The following is a 22,245-nucleotide window of genomic DNA, read 5'->3' as shown; positions in this document are numbered from 1 at the left end:
AGGGGTTATATTTGCTACTTTCCAGTCTGATGGAGCCTTTCCAGGATCTGGTGAATTTTGAAAATTAACACCAACATATCTACTACCTCATTAGCCACTCTTTTAAGACCCTAGGATGTAATCCACCAGGACCTGATTGTAATTTCACCATGTTCCCCTCTCCCTTCTACAGCTATTACTGGAAAGTTTCTTGTATCCTCTATAATGAAGACAGAAGCAAACTATTTGTTCATTTCATCCACCATTTCCTTATTATCTACTCCCCACTGTCACTCTCTAGAGGACTAACATTCACTTTACTTACTCTTTTCCTTTCTAATTACCTGTAGAAACTCTTACTCTCTGTTTATACATTTCTAGCTTGCTTCCTCCCACACTCTAACTTCTTTCTCCTGATTAACCTTTTAGTCATTCTCTGCCGTTCTTTATATTCTGACCAATCATCTGACCTGCCACTCACCTTTATGCAGTTATATGCTTTTCCCTTAAGTTTAATGCTTTCCTTAACTTTTTTAATTAACCACCAGATGGTGAATCCTCCTCTTAGAATTTTTCTTTTTAGTAGGAATATTCTTATTCTGAGTTTTCTTAAATATCTGCTACTGCTTCTCTATTGATCTATCCTCATGTCCCAGTTCACTTCAGCTAGCTCAGCTTTCATGCCCACATAGTTGCCCTTATTTAAGTTTAAAATACTTGTCTTAGACCCACTCTTTTCCCTTTCAAATTGGATGTAAAATTCAACCATATAGTGGTCGCTGCTAGCTAGGGATGCCTTCACTCTGAGGTTAATTAATCCTGTCATATTCCACAATACCAAGTCTAATATAACCTGTTCTCTGGTTAGTTCCAGAATGTGCTGCTCTAAGAAACTATTGCGAAGGCATTCTATGAACTCTTCATCCAGTTTATATGTAGATTAAAATCACCCATGATTATTGCCGTCCCTTTATCACAAGCACATAATATTTCTTCTTGTATACTTTGTCCTAAATTGTGGTAACTGTTAGGGGGCCTGTAGACCCCTCCCATTAATGACTTATTTCCCCTCCTATTCCTCATGTCCACCCAAACTGATTCTACATCCTGATCTCCTGAACCACGTTCATCTCTAACTACTGCATCAATGCCATCCTTGGTTAACAGTGATACCTTGCCACCTTTACCTAGCTTTCTATTCTTCTTGAATGTCATGTAATACCCTTCAATATTCAGGACCCAATCCTTGTCATCCTGCAGCCATGTCTCTGTAATGGCTATCAGATCATATTTATTAACTTCAATGTGCACTATCAATTCATAATGTTTTTATGTTGAAATTATCCTGGGAGATTGGGGAAACTCCCTGAAATTCTTATCCCAGTCATCTACCTGCAACTTATTTCTTTTGTGTACTATCTTGCAGTGAGCTTGCAGCTTTTAAAAAGGTACAGGCTAAAAATTAAATAAACTGCTAAAAAAAAAATGTACATACATCAGGTACAGTTTTCATAGAATAACGGACAAAATCAATTCTTAAAAGTCCAATAACAATCACAGAATATCACCTTATTAAAATGGAATTTGGTTTATTCAATTATTGCAAACATTGAGTTATTATCCCCTGCATAGCATTAACATTTTTATTATTATGAAGCAGGTATTCCTTGACTTCAATGTGAGGAATGCACAGGGGATCAATAGTTTATCGAAGTTTACTTTTATGTTGTGTAGGTCCCACATATCTCTGTTCTTCTGAAGATTTAGACTCATAGGGCAGGATTTACTTCCCCAAGGCACATTAGAGGCGGGGGTCACAATCAGGTGGGAGTGTTTTGGATGGGGACCCCGCTGCCTCCCTGTGTCTGCCCAGATTAAGTCTGGACTCGGACAGCCTTCCCAGCCCAACGCCAATTGAAGCAAATTAGTGCCCGCTTAAGGGCAGGAGAGTCACCACATGGGAAGCCCAAAAAGCAAGCCTTGTTGGGGTTGCTTGTGGGCTCACAGGGGTGGGGGGAGGGGGGTTCCCTTGTTCAAAGCCATTCAGTGCGTAACTAATGGACCTGGCGTCAGGAAAGTCAGTGGGGCCCGCTGACAGCCCTCCTCTTGCTGCCAAAGCCCCTCCCACTCCCACGGGCCCCTAACCTCCGACCCATGGCCTCCATCCAGCCCTCACTCCCCTGTGGCCTGGGTTGCTCAGCAATCCTAGGTCTCCTCCTGTGTACACTCTTAGCAGCTGCCACCACTCCCACTGGTGCTGCCTGCAACTGATAGCTGCCATGCTCTGATTGACCGGTAGCTCCTGGGGGCAAGATTTCCACTCCCCTCACCCGCACCACCACCCCCACTGGGTCCTTGATCCTGGAGAAGGACCATGCTGGCCTACTAAGTGCCTGAGAGGCACTTAATACTAGCATGGTCTCCTCAAAAGGGGCAACATGGAGCTCTTGCTGGCTGTCCAGCTGGTGGATGCGACCCCATCGCCTGCATTAAACATTGTCCATCTGAAGCACCTAACAGATTTCTTCCAGTTTCTGCTGTAAAAATCACAGAATCACACAGTGCAGAAGAGGCCCTTCAGCCCATCGAGTCTGCACCGACACGTGAGAAACACCTGACCTACCTACCTAATCCCATTTACCAGCACTTGGCCCATAGCCTTGAATGTTATGACGTGCCAAGTGCTCATCCAGGTACTTTTTAAAGGATGTGAGGCAACCCGCCTCCACCACCCACCCAGGCAGCGCATTCCAGACCGTCACCATCCTCTGGGCAAAAGAGTTTTTCCTCACATCCCCCCCTAAACCTCCTGCCCCTCACCTTGAACTTGTGTCCCCTCGTGACTGACCCTTCAACTAAGGGGAACAGCTGCTCCCTATCCACTCTGTCCATGCCCCTCATAATCTTGTACACCTCGATCAGGTCACCCCTCAGTCTTCTCTGCTCCAACGAAAACAACACAAATCTATCCCACCTCTCTTCATAACTTAAATGTTTCACCAGGCAACATCCTGGTGAATCTCCTCCAGTGCAATCACATCCTTCCTATAATGTGGCGACCAGAACTGCACACAGTACTCCAGCTGTGGCCTCACCAAGGTTCTATACAACTCCAACATGACCTCCCTACTTTTGTAATCTATGCCTCGATTGATAAAGGCAAGTGTCCCAAATGCCTTTTTCACCACCCCACTAACATGCTCCTCTACCTTTAGAGATCTATGGACACTCATGCCAAGGTCCCTTTGTTCCTCAGAACTTCCTAGTGTCATGCCATTCATTGGATACTTCCGTGTCAAATTACTCTTTCCAAAGTGTATCACCTCACACTTTTCAGGGTTAAATTCCATCTGCCACTTATCTGCCGATTTGACCATCCCGTCTAAATCTTCCTGTAGCCCAAGACACTCAACCTCACTGTTAACCACCCGGCCAATCTTTGTGTCATCCGCAAACTTACTAATCCTACCCCCCGCATAGTCATCTATGTCGTTTATATAAATGAAGAATAATAGGGGACCCAGGACTAAAGCACCCTTCTGTCATCACTCTCTGCCTTCTACAACTAAGCCAATTTTGAATCCACCTTATCAAATTACCCTGTATCCCATGTGCATTTGCCTTCTTTATAAGCCTCCCATGTGGGACCTTGTCAAAGGCTTTGCTGGAATCCATATAAACTACATAACTGCACGACCCTCATCTACACACCTGGTCACCTCCTCAAAAAATTCAATCAAATTTGTTAGGCATGACCTTTCTTTGGCAAAGCCATGCTGACTATTCCTAATCAAACCTTGCCTCTCCAAGTGGAGATAGATTCTCTCCTTCAGAATTTTCTCCAATAGTTTCCCTATCACTGACATGAGACCCACTTGCCTGTAGTTCCCTGGCTTATCTCTACAAACCTTCTTAAATAGCGGAACCACATTAGCTGTTCTCCAGTCCTCTGGCACCTCCCCCGTGGCTAGAGAGGAATTAAAAATTTGGGTCAGAGTCCCTGCGATCTCCTACCTTGCCTCTCTCAGCAGTCTGGGACACAAATCATCCGGACCTGGAGATTTGTCCACTTTTAAGCCTGCCAACACCTCCAATACCTTGTCACTCCCTATATCAATTTGCTCAAGAACCTCGCAGTCTCTCTCCCCGAGTTCGATACCTTCATCCTCATTCTCTTGGGTGAAGACAGATGTGAAATATTCATTCAACACTCTATTGATGTCCTCTGGCTCCACCCATAGGTTGCCCCCTTGGTTGCTAATGGGCCCTACTCTTTCCCTGGTTATCCTCTTCCCATTGATATACTTATAGAATATCTTGGGATTTTCCCTACTTTTACCAGCCAGAGCTTTCTGATACACCCTCTTTGCTCTCCTAATTGCTTTCTTAAGCTCCACCCTGCACATTCTGCACTCCACTAATGCCTCTGCTGATTTGCTCCCCTTGTACCCCTCTTTTCCTTCTCTTCGTATCCTGAATACCCCTGGTCATCCATGGTTCTCTGGGCTTGTTCCTCCTTCCTATCACCCTAGAGGGAACATGTTGAGCCTGTACCCTCCCCATTTCCTTTTTGAACACCGCCCACTGCTCCTCTGTAGATTTCCCCACAAGTAACTGTTCCCAGTCTACCTTGGCCAGATCCTGCCTTTTTTTCCTAAAATCCACTCTCTCCCAAACCAAAACATTTTTTTGCAACTTGTCTATTTCTTTGTCCATAGTAAGCTTAAACTGTACCATTCTGTGGTCGCTATCGCTAAAATGCTCGCCCACCACCACCTCAGCCACCTGTCTGGCTTCATTCCCCAGAATTAGGTCCAGCAATGCACCGTCCCTTGTTGGACCCTCTACATATTGATCTAAAAAGTTCTCCTGTACACATTTCAAGAAATCCATTCCATCCAAGCCCTCAACACTATGTCTATCCCAATTAATGTTGGGAAAGTTGAAATCACCTAATATAATTACCCTATTATTATTGTTTTTACACACCTCTGTAAATTGTGCACATATTTGCTCCTCAATTTCCCACTGACTATCTGGGGGTCTATAATGAACACCTAACAATGTGGCTGCCCCTTTTTCATTCCTAAGCTCTACCCACAAAGCTTCATTCAATGCCCCCTCCAAGATATCATCTCCCCTTACTGCAGTAACTGACTCCTTAACTAATAATGCAATGCCTCCTCCTCTTTGACCCCCTCCCCTGTCTCACCTGAAGATTCTATATCCCGGAATGTTGAGCAGCCAATCCTGCCCCTCCCTCAACCATGTCTCTGAGATAGCTACTATATCACAATTCCACGTGTCAATCCTCACCCTTAACTCATCCATTTTACCTGTAATACTCCTGGCATTAAAGTAGAGGCCATCCAGCCTTGTCTTACTCCCCTGAAACTTAATGCAGCTGTACTCCCTCTGACTTGATTGTTTTACCGTATTATGATGCATTCCTATTCTGCTAACATCTGTGTCCCCTCCCCCTGCTGAATTAGTTTAAACTCCTCCCAAAAGCACTAGCAAACCCACCCACAAGGATGTTAGTCCCGCTCTGGTTCAGATGTAGACCGTCCAGCTTGTACAGGTCCCACCTTCCTCAGAAATGATCCAGGAATCTAAAACCCTCCTTCCTGTACCAACTCTTAAGCCACGTATTCATCTGCACTATTCCCCTATTTATGTGCTGAATAGCACATGGCACTGGGAGTAATCCAGAGATTACAACCCAATAGGTCCTGCTTTTCAGTCGACTGTCTAACTCCCTGAATTCTTGATGCAAGACCTCATCCCTCTTTCTACCATGTTTTTGGTACCAACATGTACCATGACCTCTGCCTTATCAGCCTCCCCTTCAGGATGCCCTGCAGCCATTCAGTGACATCCCAGACCCTGGGAGGCAACACACCATCCTGGAGTCACGTTGATGGCCACAGCAGCGCCTATCTGTTCCCCTGACTATAGAATCCCCTATTACTATTGCTCTTCCTCCTCTCCTGTACAGACAGGTTGCTTGTAGTGTCAGAAGCTTGGCTCTGTCTGTACTCCCTGGAGGAACCAGTGCCCTCATCAGCCTCCAAAATGGAATACCAATTTGTGAGCGGAACCCCAGGGGACTCCTGAACTACCTGCCTGTTTCTCTTGGACTGCCTGGTGGTCACCCATTCCCTTCCTTCCTCAAGTCCCTTCAGCTGCAGTTTGACCACCTCTCTAGATATCCTAGATGCGAAGTGTCCGTACATCCCTGGAGTGTGTGAGCTATTGCGCAGATATGAGTACAGTTTTCCATAACTAAAAAAAAAATTAAACTTAAACAGGTAGCACAGAACTTTTCTGTCATGCAACACCAATGCAAAATGCCAGGACCAGCCACACCAACCCTCTAGGCACACACCTGAGCACAAGTAAGGGGAGCTCATCTGGAAAATGCAGCGGACAATCTGGCTTCGCAATTGAGTGAGCAGTGAATCATAATGTCAAGAATAAGTCCTGCCATGCCACACTTCCACTGGCATAACAGCCAAGCAGAAGATTAGGGCTCCTGGAACTTTTCACTGAGGTAAGGGGACCATTACCAGGCTAAATTATCAAGTAAAAACTGCTTTGTTTTTGTCACAGTGATGATAAACGCAACACTCCTAAAGCCTCTTCCTAAACAGTTCCTTCCAAAAAATATATTTAACCAAAGCTAAGCCATCAAATAAAACTTTAAGCAGGAAACCAATATTTACCTCTGCAATCCATGTTTTTATGAGTTGGCTTTCTTGTTTTCCTTAATTCCTGTTGCTCGCTTCTTAATGCACCAAGTTCCTTTTCATGTTCTATGTGGTGTTGATAGCTTTTAAAGTACAGAGTACTAATGGATTCCTCCAACCTTTTCTCTCTTGCACAATTTCCAAGTGTTCCATCTGTGAAACAAAAATACATGCTGCATGTGGAACTGAAGACTTTGCAAAATGTGTTATGTAGTTAGAAATGGTAATGATTTCAATTAACGAGTTTGCAATGCTGATGGAATATAGGAGGAAATTACAGCTTGGGGTGGTCATAACATTCCTGGGTGTCTGGTTCTATACTACTGGGCACAAAGATAATCGTTCCCATTTTCTGCACACAACCAAGGATATGATGAGTTCCTAGATTGTTAAACAATTATTTTAAACCGGGGCAAGACTGGTGTGTGCAAGACCGAGACTCATAAAAAACCATGTAGGCGTTGGCAGCATGAAGCCTGGGAATATTTCTCCTGAGTATTACCTACATCTCCCTGGTCAGTCTCCAGCCTGCATCCTAGCCAGAAGATGGGAGTGCAATGGCAGCACGTGATTGAGTCACATAGACGGGATTTTGGCAGTACCTCAAGATTGGAGGGCTGAAGACGCAGAGGCTTAAGCTTTCATTGTGGGGCTGGGAGAACCACTCCTGTTCTTCCTGGCTCCATAAGGAAAGTCTAAAATATGTTAAAAAGACCTACCTGTTTGGGTTCCTCTTACTGCTAGATTGACTTGACAGGAAGGCCATAACCACCATTAAAATAGTAGTTGGGTTCAATGACTTCATTAGTGCCTGTCTCCCCAACTGAACGATTTTCAGCAATTAATGCCCCACCACCCATTGAGGGCTACCCCCTACCCCCAGTGAAGCCAAGCTTGGCTTACTCCCCTGAGGTCAAAGACCCCAACTTTTCAATTGTCATCACTTTAGTGAGAATTCAGCCAGTTTCCTCACATATAAAAAATGACAGGAACCAGCCAAGCTTACTCCCTACACTATTCAGACCCTCTTTCATCTTCTGCATAGAATGTTTTTGTATCTCATTCCTGTCTCCATTGCCCCCAGCTGTTGATTTTATACTTTCAGTTAAATCATGCAATTATTAATATAAAGTATGGCGAGATGAAATCTCCTGTTATTAATAATACATTAGGGAAAAACTCCGTGTCTGTGTTATTTTCCTATTATTGTATTATCAACATTTTATGCATGCACGCACGCACACGCACAGCCAAGGAGATATAATAATGTTATTGGAAATTATTTTAAAATAGAGTTCTAGCAGGGTCTGTGTCTATGGGAAAAAAATTATGCTCACTGGGTGGCGTGCGCACGACCTGGATGAGCGTAAATTGATGCTCGGTGACATCGGGCGAGCATCCCGACATCATTGCATAGTCCCATGACATTTCGTTCGGCAGGCACATGCTGTAGTTGGCAGCGCGCCTGCTGAAAATTAAAAGGCCTACGAAGGCCATTAAAATATTAATTAAATTCAAATTTATGCTGCCTGTCCAGCCTAACAGTTGGCGGGCAGGCGAAAAGGCCAAGTGGCCTTTACATTTTTCAGGAAATCTCATCCACGGTCGAATGAGGTTTCTTAAAGCAAATAAACATCACATAAAAATGTTACACTTGAATTAAAATGAGTCACATGAGGGGGCATGTTTCATAACATTTAAGATCTTTACATTTTGTATCCAAAATCAGTTCATCTCTGAGCACATGCATACACACAGATGGACCAAAGCATTGAATTATCTGAATTAAAAGACCTACCCATACACTTGACAAAGACCAGTTTCACAATCCAGAACAGACAGTGTATGCTTGTTGTGAATTTCTCTGTAAAATGCTCAGGCAAGGTGGACTCATCTAGTATTGGTAAATCTTGAAGGTGGAGGATGTCTCCAATGGCACTTTCTGGAATGCCAGGCTGAGCTTTTTGAAACATTTCATATGTGTCCAGAGTTTGGATTTCATTGTAGTCCACAGGTTGATTTGCTGTGTCCAGCATGCACTGGATAACACAGCACTGAAGGGTTTCTCTTACATTATCAAGGATATATCTCCTGTCCTCTGTGGAATCGTTGTGTAATTTTCTTAGCAGTTCACACAAGTTGGTTACCAACTCTCTTCCTTTGGAAAAGAAGTGAGCCACTATAATCGGAAAAGATAAAACTATAGTCAGTTTGCAAGAAAGTCTACTCAATTATCACAAAGCTATTTTCAATTTTTTCAAGAGGATCATTTTACACAAAAAGTGCTGGCTACAACATACTTGAGTAAAATGTTTGAATACTTGATTTGTGCAATGCCAGATTATATTTCCTGGAGGTGAAAGGAAAAGTAATGCGTGGCCTGAATTTTTGTGCAGATGGAGAGGCTCTCTGCCTGTGTAAGTATGCCTGCAGAGGCCCAAATCTGTAAGTTCCACCCCTGAACCCAGCCTCTGCCATTTTCATGGCGGTGGGGAACGGGGGAAAGTTCTAAATTGAACATCCGTGGTTCCCGGAGGCAGCTGCCTATATAAGTCAGTAGCTGCCTTCACTCATGTGATTTTGGTTAGGTAGATACTTGAAACCCAAAGTGTGCAGATTAGACCTGGTAGGAGCAGGTCTGAAACTTGCAGATACATTTGGATAGCCAGGGTACCCTTTGCAAATGGTTCCAGGGCACCTTTGGGAAAGGTCAAGTGCCCTGTGGGAGAGGTAAGGTACCCTTTGGGAGAGGTCAGGTGCCTGTTGGGATTGTTAGAAATAGACATGAATGTATGTAAAAAGTGCATAAACTCATAAGCTGTCAAAGAACTGTCAAGCTATCAAAGCACTGTCAAAGCTCATTGCAATTGTTAAAGCTCTTAAGAGATTTAATTCTGCTAGGCTTTAAGTAAAAAAAAGTGTGGAGTTTAAAAAAAAAATCAGTGCTGGCTATTTCACTCTGTTGACATAAGCCTGTGGGTTATCATTATAGGATTTGTGTTGCATGACTGATTTTACAACTTAACATTATCACAATGTGGTGCCTGTTAAGTGAGCAGTTTGATTGACAGGTCTAAGTGGTTATAGAATAGAGATGTTTGTTCTCATAAGAAATTAAGTACATAAGCGAACTGTTTGTTTTCATAAGAGAGTAATTGAAAGAATTTGAAGGTATTGAATGTTTCTTTTATCAATGAGTGTTTTTTTAAATAGTGAGATCATCAATAGATACATAACTTCATTTTATGTCAGCATGGCTCCTGATGTTTGCCCATGGTGGATACTAGGTGAGGTGGCATGGAGAGGGCAAGATTAAAGGGTGGTGGGGGGCATTGGTTGGCATAGAGCTCCGTGGGGTTGGGCACAGGGGCATAGGTATAGGGGTCCATGGGGAGGGGAGGGGTGGAGAGCATGAGGTGGCATGGTTGGTGTGAATGGGGCATGTGGAGTATGTCAGGGTGGGGGTGAGGGATGATCTTTGTTTTATTGTTTTTTTCACTCTTTCAAACAGTGCAGGTGCACAGAGGCAGGTCATTCTGGGGGCAGTGGGTCCAACTTCTAATACAACCTGACCCACCGACCTGCGGAGCAAAGATCCCAACTTTTGGGCCGCTTTTTCCTGGGCTGGATAATCAGAGCCGGGCTATGTCCCAGCTTGACACAACTTACCTGGGGGCAAAAATCCAGGCCTGTGAGTTTTAAGCTAATTGTTAAAGATCAGCAATGCTTCAGATTTGAAAATAATGTTTAAAATTTACATATTTTACTACAGTTTTAAATTCGGATTTCTAACATTGATTCCTTATAATAAATTATTTTTATGAAACCATGAGGTACAGATATTTATGGATGAAGACGACACTATCTGGACCACTTTAATACATATCTGGTCTGTTTTAATACCTACATCCAGAATATGCCTACATTCGCTGTTGCTGCACATAATTGTTCCTTAAAAGATTCCAGAGGCGGAATCATCCCAGATTTGCACCAAGTGTGGTAGCGGGCTGGTAAAACGACGTTTCACCCATCAGCTGCAATGGCGACTCCTCATGCTGTAATGTCCGAAACCCACCGCATTAATTATACATTCCCGGGAAACATGCTGTTTCCATGGCGGGCGGGCTTTCATTCGTCCACCATGCCACCACCTCGCCGTTTCATCACACCAGGCACCATATTTTAAAGCGTAGCCATGCACTCTGCTTCCAGCCCAGAACGGCTGCACAGAAGACATGACCCCGAAAGGCAAAAAGACCGCAGCCCCCAGGTTTAATGACAGGTCCATCGAGCGCCTTGGAGGCTCATCGTGATGCCCTCTGCCCCCACTCTGGCCACAGGATGGGCAGCAACATCACCAATCCAGCTGATGAATGATCTCCTTCACTCTGCCAGAGTAAGTCACTCTTCTCATCACTCTCAACTCACACACTCACGAAACCATCACGCATCCACAGGGCCCTCACTCACTGCCAGTTCAAGGGACATCACCATTCACTCTTTCACACACACCATCATTGTCCTCATCCAGTCCATGGGACCACTCACCACCCACATATTCGAAGCAAACTTATCATCTGGCCTGGCAGGTGTCCTGCTTACACTTTCTCCATCTCTATCCATGCAGGACAAGCTGGCACACAAGAGGGAGAGGTCGCAGACTGGTGGAGGAATGCCTGAAATCTAGGTACTCATGGACTTTGAAAACAGAGCCATCCAGCTGGCCGGCGACTTGGTCATTTCATAATTGCTGGAGTCGCAAAGGCAAGCTTGGGAATATCATGAAGGGATGTCCGCTGCACTCCTCCGATTGCAAGGCACGATGGAGGAGTCTGTCCGCCTTCACTCTGAGGCAATAGCATCGGCATGCCAACGCACCAAGGTCAACACTGGTAGGATGGTGGCCGCCATGGAGACCTTGGTACAGGGCTTCGTACCTGCACTGCTGCACAGCTCAATTCCATCGCTGATGCCATATTTGGCCTCCAACAGTGTGTATGCAAGAGGGGTGCGGGGCAACCTGATCTCACTCCAGCTACCCCTTCTTCACAAGGGGAGGGGCCCTCAGGCACCTATAAGGAGGAGGATCAGCAGGTGTACCCTCCGGGGCCATCCACCCAGGTGACTCCAGGCATATCCGGCCCATCCGAATCGGCATTTCCTGTGACCCCAGCAGCTCCAGCTTCACAGCTCAAGGAGGGTGCCACTGCCAAACAGCAGGGCCCCAAAAAGCAGGCCGGAGCCCTCATGGTCTTGGCTATCCAGGGGATGTCCGTCAAGGTCACCACAGACGGTGTAGCAGACTGCCTCCACCTCTGCTGTGGATGTCCGGGGAGCACCAAGGCAGGATTAGGAAAGTTAAGGAGAATTAGTTGCACAGCCTGGGCATGGGTGTTAATCACTTCTGCACAATGTTAACTATTGCAAATAAACTCCCAAGAATGTCTCCCAGCCTATGGCTCCTTGTTCTGAACAAAGAACAAAGAAAAGTACAGCACACGAACAGGCCCTTCGGCCCTCCAAGCCTGCGCCGATCGTATTGCCAGTCAAACTAAAACATTTTGCACTTCCGGGGTCCATATCCCTCTATTCCCATCCTAATCATGTATTTGTCAAGCTGCCTCTTAAACACCACTATCGTACCTGCTTCCACCACCTCCTCTGGCAGCGAATTCCAGACACTCATTACCCCCTGCGTAAAAAACTTGCCCTGCACATCCCCTCTAAAGTTTTCTCCTCTCACCTTAAATCTATGTCCCCTAGTAATTGACTCTTCCACCCTGGGAAAAAGCTTCTGACTATCTACTCTGCCCATGCCACTCAATTTTGTAAACTTCTATCAAGTCGCCACTCAATCTCCGTCGCTCTAGTGAGAACAATCCGAGTTTCTCCAACCTCTCCTCATAGCTAATAACCTCCAGACCAGGCAGCATCCTGGTAAACCTCCTCGGCACCCTCTCCAACGCCTCCATATCCTTCTGGTAATGTGGCGACCAGAATTGCACGCAATATTCCAAATGTGGCCTAACCAAGGTTCTATACAGCTGCGACATGACTTCCCAGCTTTTATACTCCATACCCCTGCCGATGAAGGCAAGCATGCCATACGCCTTCCTGACTACCTTATCCACCTGCATTGCCACTTTCAGTGACCTGTGGAGCTGTACACCCAGATCCCTCGGCCCGTCAATGCACTTAAGGGTTACTGTATAATTCGTACCTGTATTAGACCTTCCAAAATGCATTACCTCGCATTTGTCCGGATTAAACTCCATCCGCCATTTCTCCGTCCAAGTCTCCAACCGATCTATATCCCATTGTATCCTTTGACAATCCTCTTCAATATGTGATCAGCAGTGTTCGTGTCACTCAGATGTGAAACCTTTCTGCACAAGATAAAGGCAGGTGTCTCAGTCCAGGGCCTCTTCCCTGTGCTTTGTGCAGCCTTCAGACCAAAGTGATGGTCCAGCCTCACACTCACTGGATATATTAGTGATGACTGCACCTCGATGATGCTTGTCATTGCCGCCAGAATGTCGTGGCTAGGCATTACAGAATTCCTCCATTCTCTGTGTGCCCTCAGCACCTTTAAGGTGGGGCTGGATCCCATCTCTTCAGCATCTGTGACCAGTGATGCTGTGCTCTTGAAGGGCTCAGGTGTTGAAGGCGGACAAAGGATCAGGTGCTTTGAAGGTTTCATGGCTGCATCTCCGTGATATAACCCTGATCATAGAGCACAAATGAGCTGTCCTCAGCTGGACAGGAGTCAGACATTCACAAAGGGTATGTGAAGATTTATGAAGTGTCCTCACCGCAGGTCGTCATCATCCTCCTGGAGTCTAGCGACTATTAGGGCCTCCACTGCGTCTCAATAACAGCAGCATTATCACAGAGGGTTTGTGCACTGCCATAATCCAGGTTGGAGTCAAACATTCATAAATGCAATGTGAGAATCTTATGGTGTCTCCTCACTGCATGTTGTCATCATCCTCCATAAATCTAGCAGCTATGAGGGCCTCCCGAGTGCCCATGTCATGTCTGTCCAGTGCAAGGGCCTCATCGCCATCATTGTCGCCTTCGAGGACCTCCTCACATCACCATCGACGTCCTCCTCATTGGAGGAGACCTCCAGCTCCCCCTCAGCCAGTTCCTCTCCCTGCTGCAGCGCCAGATTGTAAAAGGTGCAGCAGGTGACAATGATGCGTGACACCTTCTGTGGACTTATTCCAGAGCTTCACCAGACCGATCCAGGCACCGGAACCTCATTTTCAGCATCCCGATGGTTTGCCCCATCAAGTTGTGAGTTGCAGCATGAACCTCATTATACCGTTGCTCTGCTGCAGTCTGAGGCCGCTGCACGGGTGTCATCATCCATGGCCTCTGTGGGTAGCCCGTGTCCCCAAGGAGCCAACCCTTCAGCCTCAGTGGACCCTGGAAGACGTCAGGGATCCATGACTGACTGAGAATGTAGGAGTCGTGGACACTCCCTGGAAACCATGTGCTGACCTGCAGGGTGTGTTTGTGGTGATCACACACCAGTTGCACATTCAGCGAATGAAATCCCTTTTGGTTGACATAGTTGGCCGCTTGTTGCCACGGAGATCTGAGCTCCACGTGAGTGCAGTTGATGGCTCCCTGTACGTGTGGGAAACTCGAGATCTGGACAAATCCAATCGCTCTTGCATCCTGGCTTTCCTGGTCCCGGGCGAAATGCACAAAGCTGTGTGCCCTCATGAAGAGCAACCGTGATCTCATGGATACATTTGTGGGTGGAGATCCCAGAGGTCACCTGTGGAGCCCTGAAAGGAGCCACTGGCATAAAAATTGAGCACCGCGGTCACTTTCATGGCCACTGGCAGTGGATGCCCTCCATGTCCCCTTGGCGCCAAATCCTGCAGTAGCTGGCAGATATGAGCAAACAGTTCCCTAGACATGCGCAGTCTTCGCGGACACTCATTCTCGGTCATCTGCAGGAAAGGAAGGCGGCCTCTATAGACTCTGGGTCTAGCAAGGCACCAGCGACGGCTCACTGTAGTTTTTCAGCAGCGTGTGTGGGAGCCCCAGCCATCACTTCTTCCTGAGGGTGCTGCTCCTCCCTCTGCACAGCCAGGCATCTCCGTCACTCTCTTCTCAGTCGTCTCCGCTCTCTGTATGCCACAAGGCATACAGCTAGTTCATCAGGCTCCATGATCCTGATGTCCTCCTCCTGCAGGATGAGAGAGAGACACGCATGGGTGTACTAAGAACCTCTCTTGGTTAAGTCTGAAGGCCACTTAACACATCCCGGAAAGTGCTGACTACTTCTTGGATGGCCGGAGTTTAATGCGCTGCATGGCTCCTCGAGGCCCCACCCACCTCCGTCCCACCCCACCTGACCAACTGGCAGCAGCTTTGCCCACTGGACTGCATGCTGTGCTCTCAGCTCAGGCACAGACATTCTCCTAACCCACACTGCAAGGCTGCACTGTTAGCTTGAACCATGGGGGAGACTGGTCCAAACATGAATGATGACATTGCAAGGGGCTGTGAGCGCCTCCACCAGTGACTGCTCCATGGCCAGTTTTAGCAAGGAGATTGTACAACGTGCCCAGTCGTCCAATTATTCTGCAGTTCACTAGAATGCTTATTCCTTTGCAGTCTGTGCCCAAGGGGTGAAAAGCTCTGCAGCACTTGGTGGCACTTTCATGCCTTTGCGTTGCTTGAGTGCACAGATAAGGTAAAGACATGACTCCACACATATCAATGTGGCTGCATCTGAACTGTCTCAGCTGCAGAGGAATGGTCACTTTATACAAGGTTTCCCTTCTTGGCCACTTCTCTCCACACCACCCTGCATGTGATGGTGCACTACCTTCAACTGTAGGGCAGCCCTTGGCTCCAATGCCAAGTTGCTTCAACCACACAGCAGCCCTTACCTCCACCCCAAGTCACCTTAACTGTAGGGCAGCCCTTGCGCACCCCACCCACCCCTCACCCCGCCCCACCAATGTGCCTCACCTTGAAGGCCAAAAGGCCACCTGGGTAAGCACTGCGCAAGGTTACTGTGCACTCACCTCCGAGTTCCCCTCAAAGTGCAGCCCGCCAAGTGCATGCCTCACATATGCTGTTGTGACAGAGGGCGGACGATCCAACGGGGGGAATGATTTCAGTGGGCTGGCCTTATAATAATATGCAGATGTATTACAATGAGGTTCCCAGCAATCGATAGCCATTGATGGGCTGAGAGGACGATCACAAACTGGTTTCACAATGTCGTTAAACCGATTTCTGGCCTTCTCGCCATATTGGCTGCTCACGCCGCTGAGCATGCCCGGCACCAACGGGCACAGAAAATTCCGCTCCAGGGTTTTTGGCCCCACCACTCTGCCTAGAGATTCATTCCAAATGTTGGCCATTTTCTGCATGTTAAAGAACCACCTGCTATCAGTCCAAAGGTTACCTATTACTACTTTGAACACAGGTCTCTCACTTTACTCCCACAGTTTAATGCAATATTCTGGATTAGCCTAATTTCAAAGCATTTACTATTTTTCATAGCTCTACATGATTCCCCTTCAGTGGACACCTCCCCAGGTTGAAAAACCAAGCTGACTGATTTTAACTTTCAGCAGTGGCAGAATACAGATCTCAGCTGAAAGGGAAATGAGGCAGGGGACTGAATTTTACTTGGAGGGGTGGGTGGGTGAGCAGGTGGCTGTACTGATTGCAACCCCCAACCCCGGAGGAAATGTCGGTCCTGAACTGACCAATGTTAAACAAGACTGCCCAGCAGCCATAAAGCACTCTGGGTGACCTTTAGGACGTAAGGGTGGGACTTCTGCTCCTAAGTAGAAGGAAGTCTCGCCTTCAAGGGCTGCTAGCCAATCTGAATGGCTGGCAGCTCCAGTAGTCCCAGCAGCGCCAGAGCTCAGTACTGGGGCTGCAAGTAAGCCCCGAGGTGAAGTGGACTTGGCCTCCGGAGTGAGTTAAGTCCAGGGCTCTGAATGGGGAGGGATCCAGGGGGGAGGTTTTGTTGGCCAGGTGGCAAGTAACAAATGGGGGTGGTAACATCTGGCATGGGGGGGCAGTGGGATTGGTGTCCCCAGTGTACACAGGGCACTGACCAAAGGACATACCCTGCCTTCCTTCTCACCTTTTACCCAGCTGGGTTGAAAAATTGGCCTTCCCACTCCCACCTGCCTGCTTACGCCAACCATATTATGGTGTGGACAGCATTATATTCAGGTCAATTGGCTTGTTACAAGCTCAATTGTCCGTTAGTTATATTTTTAGAAAATGGCTGATGAGCTGCCAATTTCAGCCCCCACCCGCCTACCATTTTATACGGAATCGTTCAGGGATGAGCAGGAAGGCAGTGGGCTAGGCCCCTGTTGTATTTTTACCCGCCTCCCGCACCAAAAACATGCCCAGCGGAAGACCGTAAAATCCAGCCCAAGGTGAATATTTAAGTACGGACTGTTGAGGTCCTGCCTGTCTTACTGATTATGGAATCATTCTAGTCAGCTCTTTAGACAATCAGGTTTCAATCCCTCCCCACACCCCAGGACAATTGATGACGCAGTTTTATAAGGGTGGGTTAACATACTCCATTGGGAAATTTAACATTTTCGCGTTAAAATACCAAATACTTACTCGGTAAGAGTTCGAGCCTTTGTCTGCATATCTCCTCTGCATTAGCCCCATGGAATCGGTTGAGTTCTGCCAAAGCTTTTATCAGCATTCTTTCTTCAATGCTATCCACCATATTTTCTGGTGTTGTATCAAATCGGATGTCAATTAACTGACCTCTGAAGAAAATATCCATTTGTTTTTCTGGTTGATCCTCCATGAAGATTTTCACTGCATTCACCACCTCCATGTTTTCCCTTACCCTGTGCTTGACCTGAACAAAGAGTTCAATTGCTAGAAACAGAAATAAATAAACAGAAATGAATCATAACATGAATATTCGTGCTCTTTTTAGTTTGTAGGTGCTTCATTTTTTTTTGTTACCCTCACCCTATCTTTTTCTTCTAAAGAAATTTTTAATTACAAATGGAAAATAAAAATACAAACATACATTCATTCTACTTACTTTTTTCTCCAAATTTCTGCCCCCTTTCTCCTAAACAACTCCAGTTTAGACAGTGTATATTTGAAGACAATTTAAACATTGGGAGAGGCACAGCCAAGACAATTCTGTCACCCCCAACCTTCAAACACTGGGGTTAGGTCTTGACTTTGTGCAACAGCTAGATGGTAACTGGGCAATCTGTTTTACATCTCTCTCCATCTTTAACTTCCACTGAAGTCAGTACACTTTTCAATCTGGGTCAGTGCGCAAAGGTCAGATAAGAGAACCTTGGCTGTTCTTTCTTCCTCTCTAGCCAAATTGGTGCTGCCACATTGGCTGAGATTAGATAAATCAATACAAACCCCAGATCAAACCTGGGATCCTTCCTACTTCAGTGCCATACCAGGTTGTGCAAGGAATGATTTTGTTCACTATGATTGCTCATCTCATTTTACTATAATGCAATGTACCAGCTTCAGTTCACTACATATGCAACAAACTCAATATGAAGAATATTAATTGCAAATTAGGTACGTTAAATGGTAGAGAAAAATGAAGAAGAATTAAATTGTCACTTGGTAGTACAGAACTTGAATATTGCTGAAAAGAATACTGCTGAAAAAAATAGATCTGTTGTCAAAGCTTTTTGTCTTGCACTCATCAGAACAGACACAAGGATGCCAAATTTCAAAGGGACAATAATTTATACTGCATGAGAAAACGATGCTGATTGGTTGACAAGTCAGCTCTGATTGGTTGAGGCATTGCCATGGAGAATGCACCAGGGAGCTATTGGCCAGGATTTTCCCCTTGGTGATTTGGGGGCGGGGCCCGGTTGCCGAGGGGAAAATGACGCGGGATGACGTCAGGAGGAACCCCCAACGTCATCCCGGTCCATTTAAATTTTTAGGAAGGCAGGCAGACAGCGAAATCAGCTGTCCGCCCACCGACCTGTTAATAGCCAATTGAGGCCATTGACAGGCTAATTAAAGTAATTAAAGACCTGCCTGGCCAACCTTAAGGCTGGTGGGCAGGCCAGGAGCCCCAGATTATTCATGAAACCTCATCCACTGGCGGGATGAAGTTTCATGTCCATTTTGTAAAAAAAAAACTTTGTGTTTTTTATTAACTTGTCCCATCTCGTGTGACATTGTCACATGAGAGGGACATGTTAATAATTTTTTTATGTTTCTATTTTAAAAGTTTTTTCTACTGTCAGTATTCTCCCTGAGACAGGATTTTGCCTCAGGCAGAAGTGCGCTCTTTTGCGCACATGCATGAAAGAGTGCACTTTGACAGCTGGGGATTCCCCTCCCCAACCCCCCCCAGAAAAGGAAGTGTTTAGCGCTTCCTGTCTGGGATGCCGCTGGGCAGGCCTTAATTGGCTCGCCCACTTAAAATGGCGGCGGGCCCTGTTTCAGTGGCGGGGGTCAGCTGCCCACCTGCCGCCAAGCCGGTGGGGCCTGCACACCATCCGAGGGCAAAATTCTGCCCATTAACTCTGATGCTTTTGCTTAATTCAAAAAAGGTACAATGCCTGGACATGTTATTTTGCATGGAGGGCATAGGTCTCTGTGTATGAATATAGGCAACTTCTAGCAAACATAAGTGAGCCACATTGTGAGCCTGACTAACATTCTTAAATTGGTTGTTAGTGCAATTCTTAGCATGCTTGGAATTGTTCACCAAGTGCTGTCCAATCGCGGAATCACACCTAACATTAGGCATTATATTCTGGGTTTTGTGAACATGGGCTGGTTGAGTATGGTCAGTGCTCTGCCTATTGCAAACAGCGAAAAGGACGTGCTGTTTGATACAATCCGCCAGTTGTTGGAATGTACGGCCTACTTACCTGGCATTGTACCTGCACTGAAATTCATATGCTACATTACTCATTTGTGTGGTCAGCAGATCATCAATGGCAGCATCCTAATGGTGCTGCTCTGATGCCAGGCATGCTGGAACCTATCCTCTGCAGACAAAAGAAACATGCCCAAGCATTGCATCTTTTTAAAATGAAATAAATGCATGGGGATCAAAAGCCCCCGGTGCATTCTCAACTGGACTAATCAGAACCAACTTGCCGATCAATCACCTTTTTCTCATGCAATATAAATTGTTGCTCCCTTTGAAATTTGGCATTCTTGAGTCTGTCCTGATGAGTGCAAGATGAAAAGCTGCAACAGCATGTTTTTACTTTCAAAAAAATTAAATCGGCTGGAATTTTCAGGCCCCTCCTGCCGGTGGGATCTTCCGGTTCTACTGAAGTCTTTGGATGTTTCAATGGCTCGCTGCACCTACTGCGGGGGGGACCTGCCACCACGCAGCCGAAAAATTCCAGCCATTGTGGCTCAAAAATGAATTACGGCAAATTAGTGGAAACGCTATTGCTTAAGACAACAAACAATAGGAAGACACTACTTTGAAGAGTGAGAGAGAAACTGAGGTATCATAACCAGAACTGACATTTCAGTTAAGTATAAGAGCGGATGGGATCATACTGCTATCAGGAAGTTACAGTGACAAAAATTCTTAAAGGGGGTGGTGTCCCGTAGTGTCTCCATTCGGACGATGGTCTGATTCAAATGTGTCAAGGGAATAAATAAAGTAAAAAGATGGTTCCATTCTTCACCACTTAATTCCTTCACCTTAATATGCACAAATGCTAAAAAACATTTTTAATTTCCTTGGTGGAATGATAAATGCATTATGATTTTGTGCCTACAAATTATGAAATGGTCCTTAGCATTCAAATATAAAATACTTACTTCACAATTTTCCTGATATTGATGCATATTATGGAGATTGTATTAATTTATTGACTCTCACCTTTGTAGGGTTTACCATCCACAAACAAACATAGTGTAGGGTATTGCTGTTGCATATGCTGCACAATAGAACCAACTTTATAAACAAAATCATCGTGTTCAAACTCATTTTTGTTCACCAGAAGTACTTTGTCATGTCTCAACTCCAGATGTATTTTGTAATCAGCATTCTTTTTCTTTTCGAGTAGAACAAACATAGCATCGAGGGATTCAATGTAGGGCCATTCCTTTTGAAATAACGGTATCAATTCATTAAAAACATCTTTCCGGAAGGGCATCATAACTTGGTTCTGATAAAAGCACAGAAAAATCTCCTTTTGTTTACGTTTGAACCAAAGATGGTAACACTTGGACTCTGGATTGGCATGCACGACTAATTTTAGGCTTTTCATAATGTCAAGTAACTCATCCTTAAGCTTTAGTGCTTCATTTGACCAAATATATTGCAGGAGGTTTTCAGAAAATTTTCCAGTGTTGACTAGTTTCATCCACTCACGCTGAATTGGAAATGGTGCAGTTTGTATCTTTGGTGGTGGCATACAGTTGACTGGAATCAAAGCAGCCATGAGATCAATAAGCCACTGAGGATCCAAGACCAAAATCGGGTCAGAATAGTACGCAAATTTCATGTAGTTCAAGACTTGCAGTGCAGCCTGTACTTGATGCTCCTTGTCAGCACTGCTCACCTCTATACCTTGGGGACTGCCCATTATCTCATACCATGGTAAATACAGATCTGAACACAGCAGGTATTTCTCAGTACAATGGAGAATATGGTAGTACAATTTTGCACGACACAAAACAATGTTGTCTTCAAATGCAACCTGTCTGGAAAGATTCTCAATGGCTGAACGTAGCTTGCTGTATCCAGTTCCCTGGTCATGGTCAACAGAATTGTCAACAGCGAATTTCTGATCATAAAGTACACCGGCTGGGAAATATTTTTGAAGGTAACTATATATGGTACTCAAAGCCTCTTCAGCCTTGGGACAAAGATGAAAAAACAAGAACATTCAAATTACTTTAAATAAAATGAAAAAGAAAACTGAAGAATTATGTAGTATTAATTAAAGTCAGATTCCATCTTTTGAAACAGGGCCAGATTTACATGGAATTTACAGCACAGAAACAGGCCATTTGGCTTGAATGACTCTATGCCAGTGTTACTTCTCCACGAGACTCATCCTAACTTCATCTAACTCTATTCACATATCCTTTCTTTCTCCCTTGTGTGCTATTTAGCTTACCCTTAAAGGCATCCCTTCTATTCATCTCAACTATTAATTGAGATACTCTATTCAACCATCCAAACCAAATGACCATTTTCTTAAACAAAGAAATAAATTATGAATCAATCAATATCACCACCATTTATACTCCCAATGCTTCCTCTGCCAAAAATGTACAAAACACAAAGCCAAGTAACAATACTGCATAGCACTGAATTCCATCAAATTGTAAATGTACTTTTGGAGGAATGATGCAGCGGAAAATGTGCGCCATAATATAGCATATTGGAGTAGAGGGGCACAGGGATGAATCTTCTCTCCACTGAATTCTTATTTCAATGAAGTTGTGAGATGAGATACATAGCTTGAAAAATGGGGAAAACTGCTGACGAAATGGTTCCATTAGG

General features: G+C 45.4%; 1 protein-coding gene across 1 annotated transcript in view; it reads right to left on the bottom strand.

Annotated features, from left to right (window-relative positions):
- Positions 1–22,245, bottom strand: part of LOC144692056 (uncharacterized) — a 46,696-nt gene that overhangs the window by 7,240 nt on the left and 17,211 nt on the right. Inside the window, exons 8-11 of the mRNA XM_078560614.1 lie at positions 20,611–21,592; positions 17,361–17,630; positions 8,527–8,907; positions 6,705–6,881 (exon numbers count right to left, since the gene is read on the bottom strand). Of these exons, the coding sequence (XP_078416740.1) occupies positions 6,705–6,881; positions 8,527–8,907; positions 17,361–17,630; positions 20,611–21,592 (1,810 nt within the window). The remainder of the gene's footprint in view (positions 1–6,704; positions 6,882–8,526; positions 8,908–17,360; positions 17,631–20,610; positions 21,593–22,245) is intronic.

The sequence above is a fragment of the Cetorhinus maximus genome, chromosome 16 (assembly GCF_964194155.1).
Source record: "Cetorhinus maximus chromosome 16, sCetMax3.hap1.1, whole genome shotgun sequence".
In the NCBI taxonomy this organism is placed as follows: Eukaryota; Metazoa; Chordata; class Chondrichthyes; order Lamniformes; family Cetorhinidae; genus Cetorhinus; species Cetorhinus maximus.
Note: the sequence above shows the minus strand (reverse complement) of the source record. Positions and strands in the feature narration are given on the sequence as shown.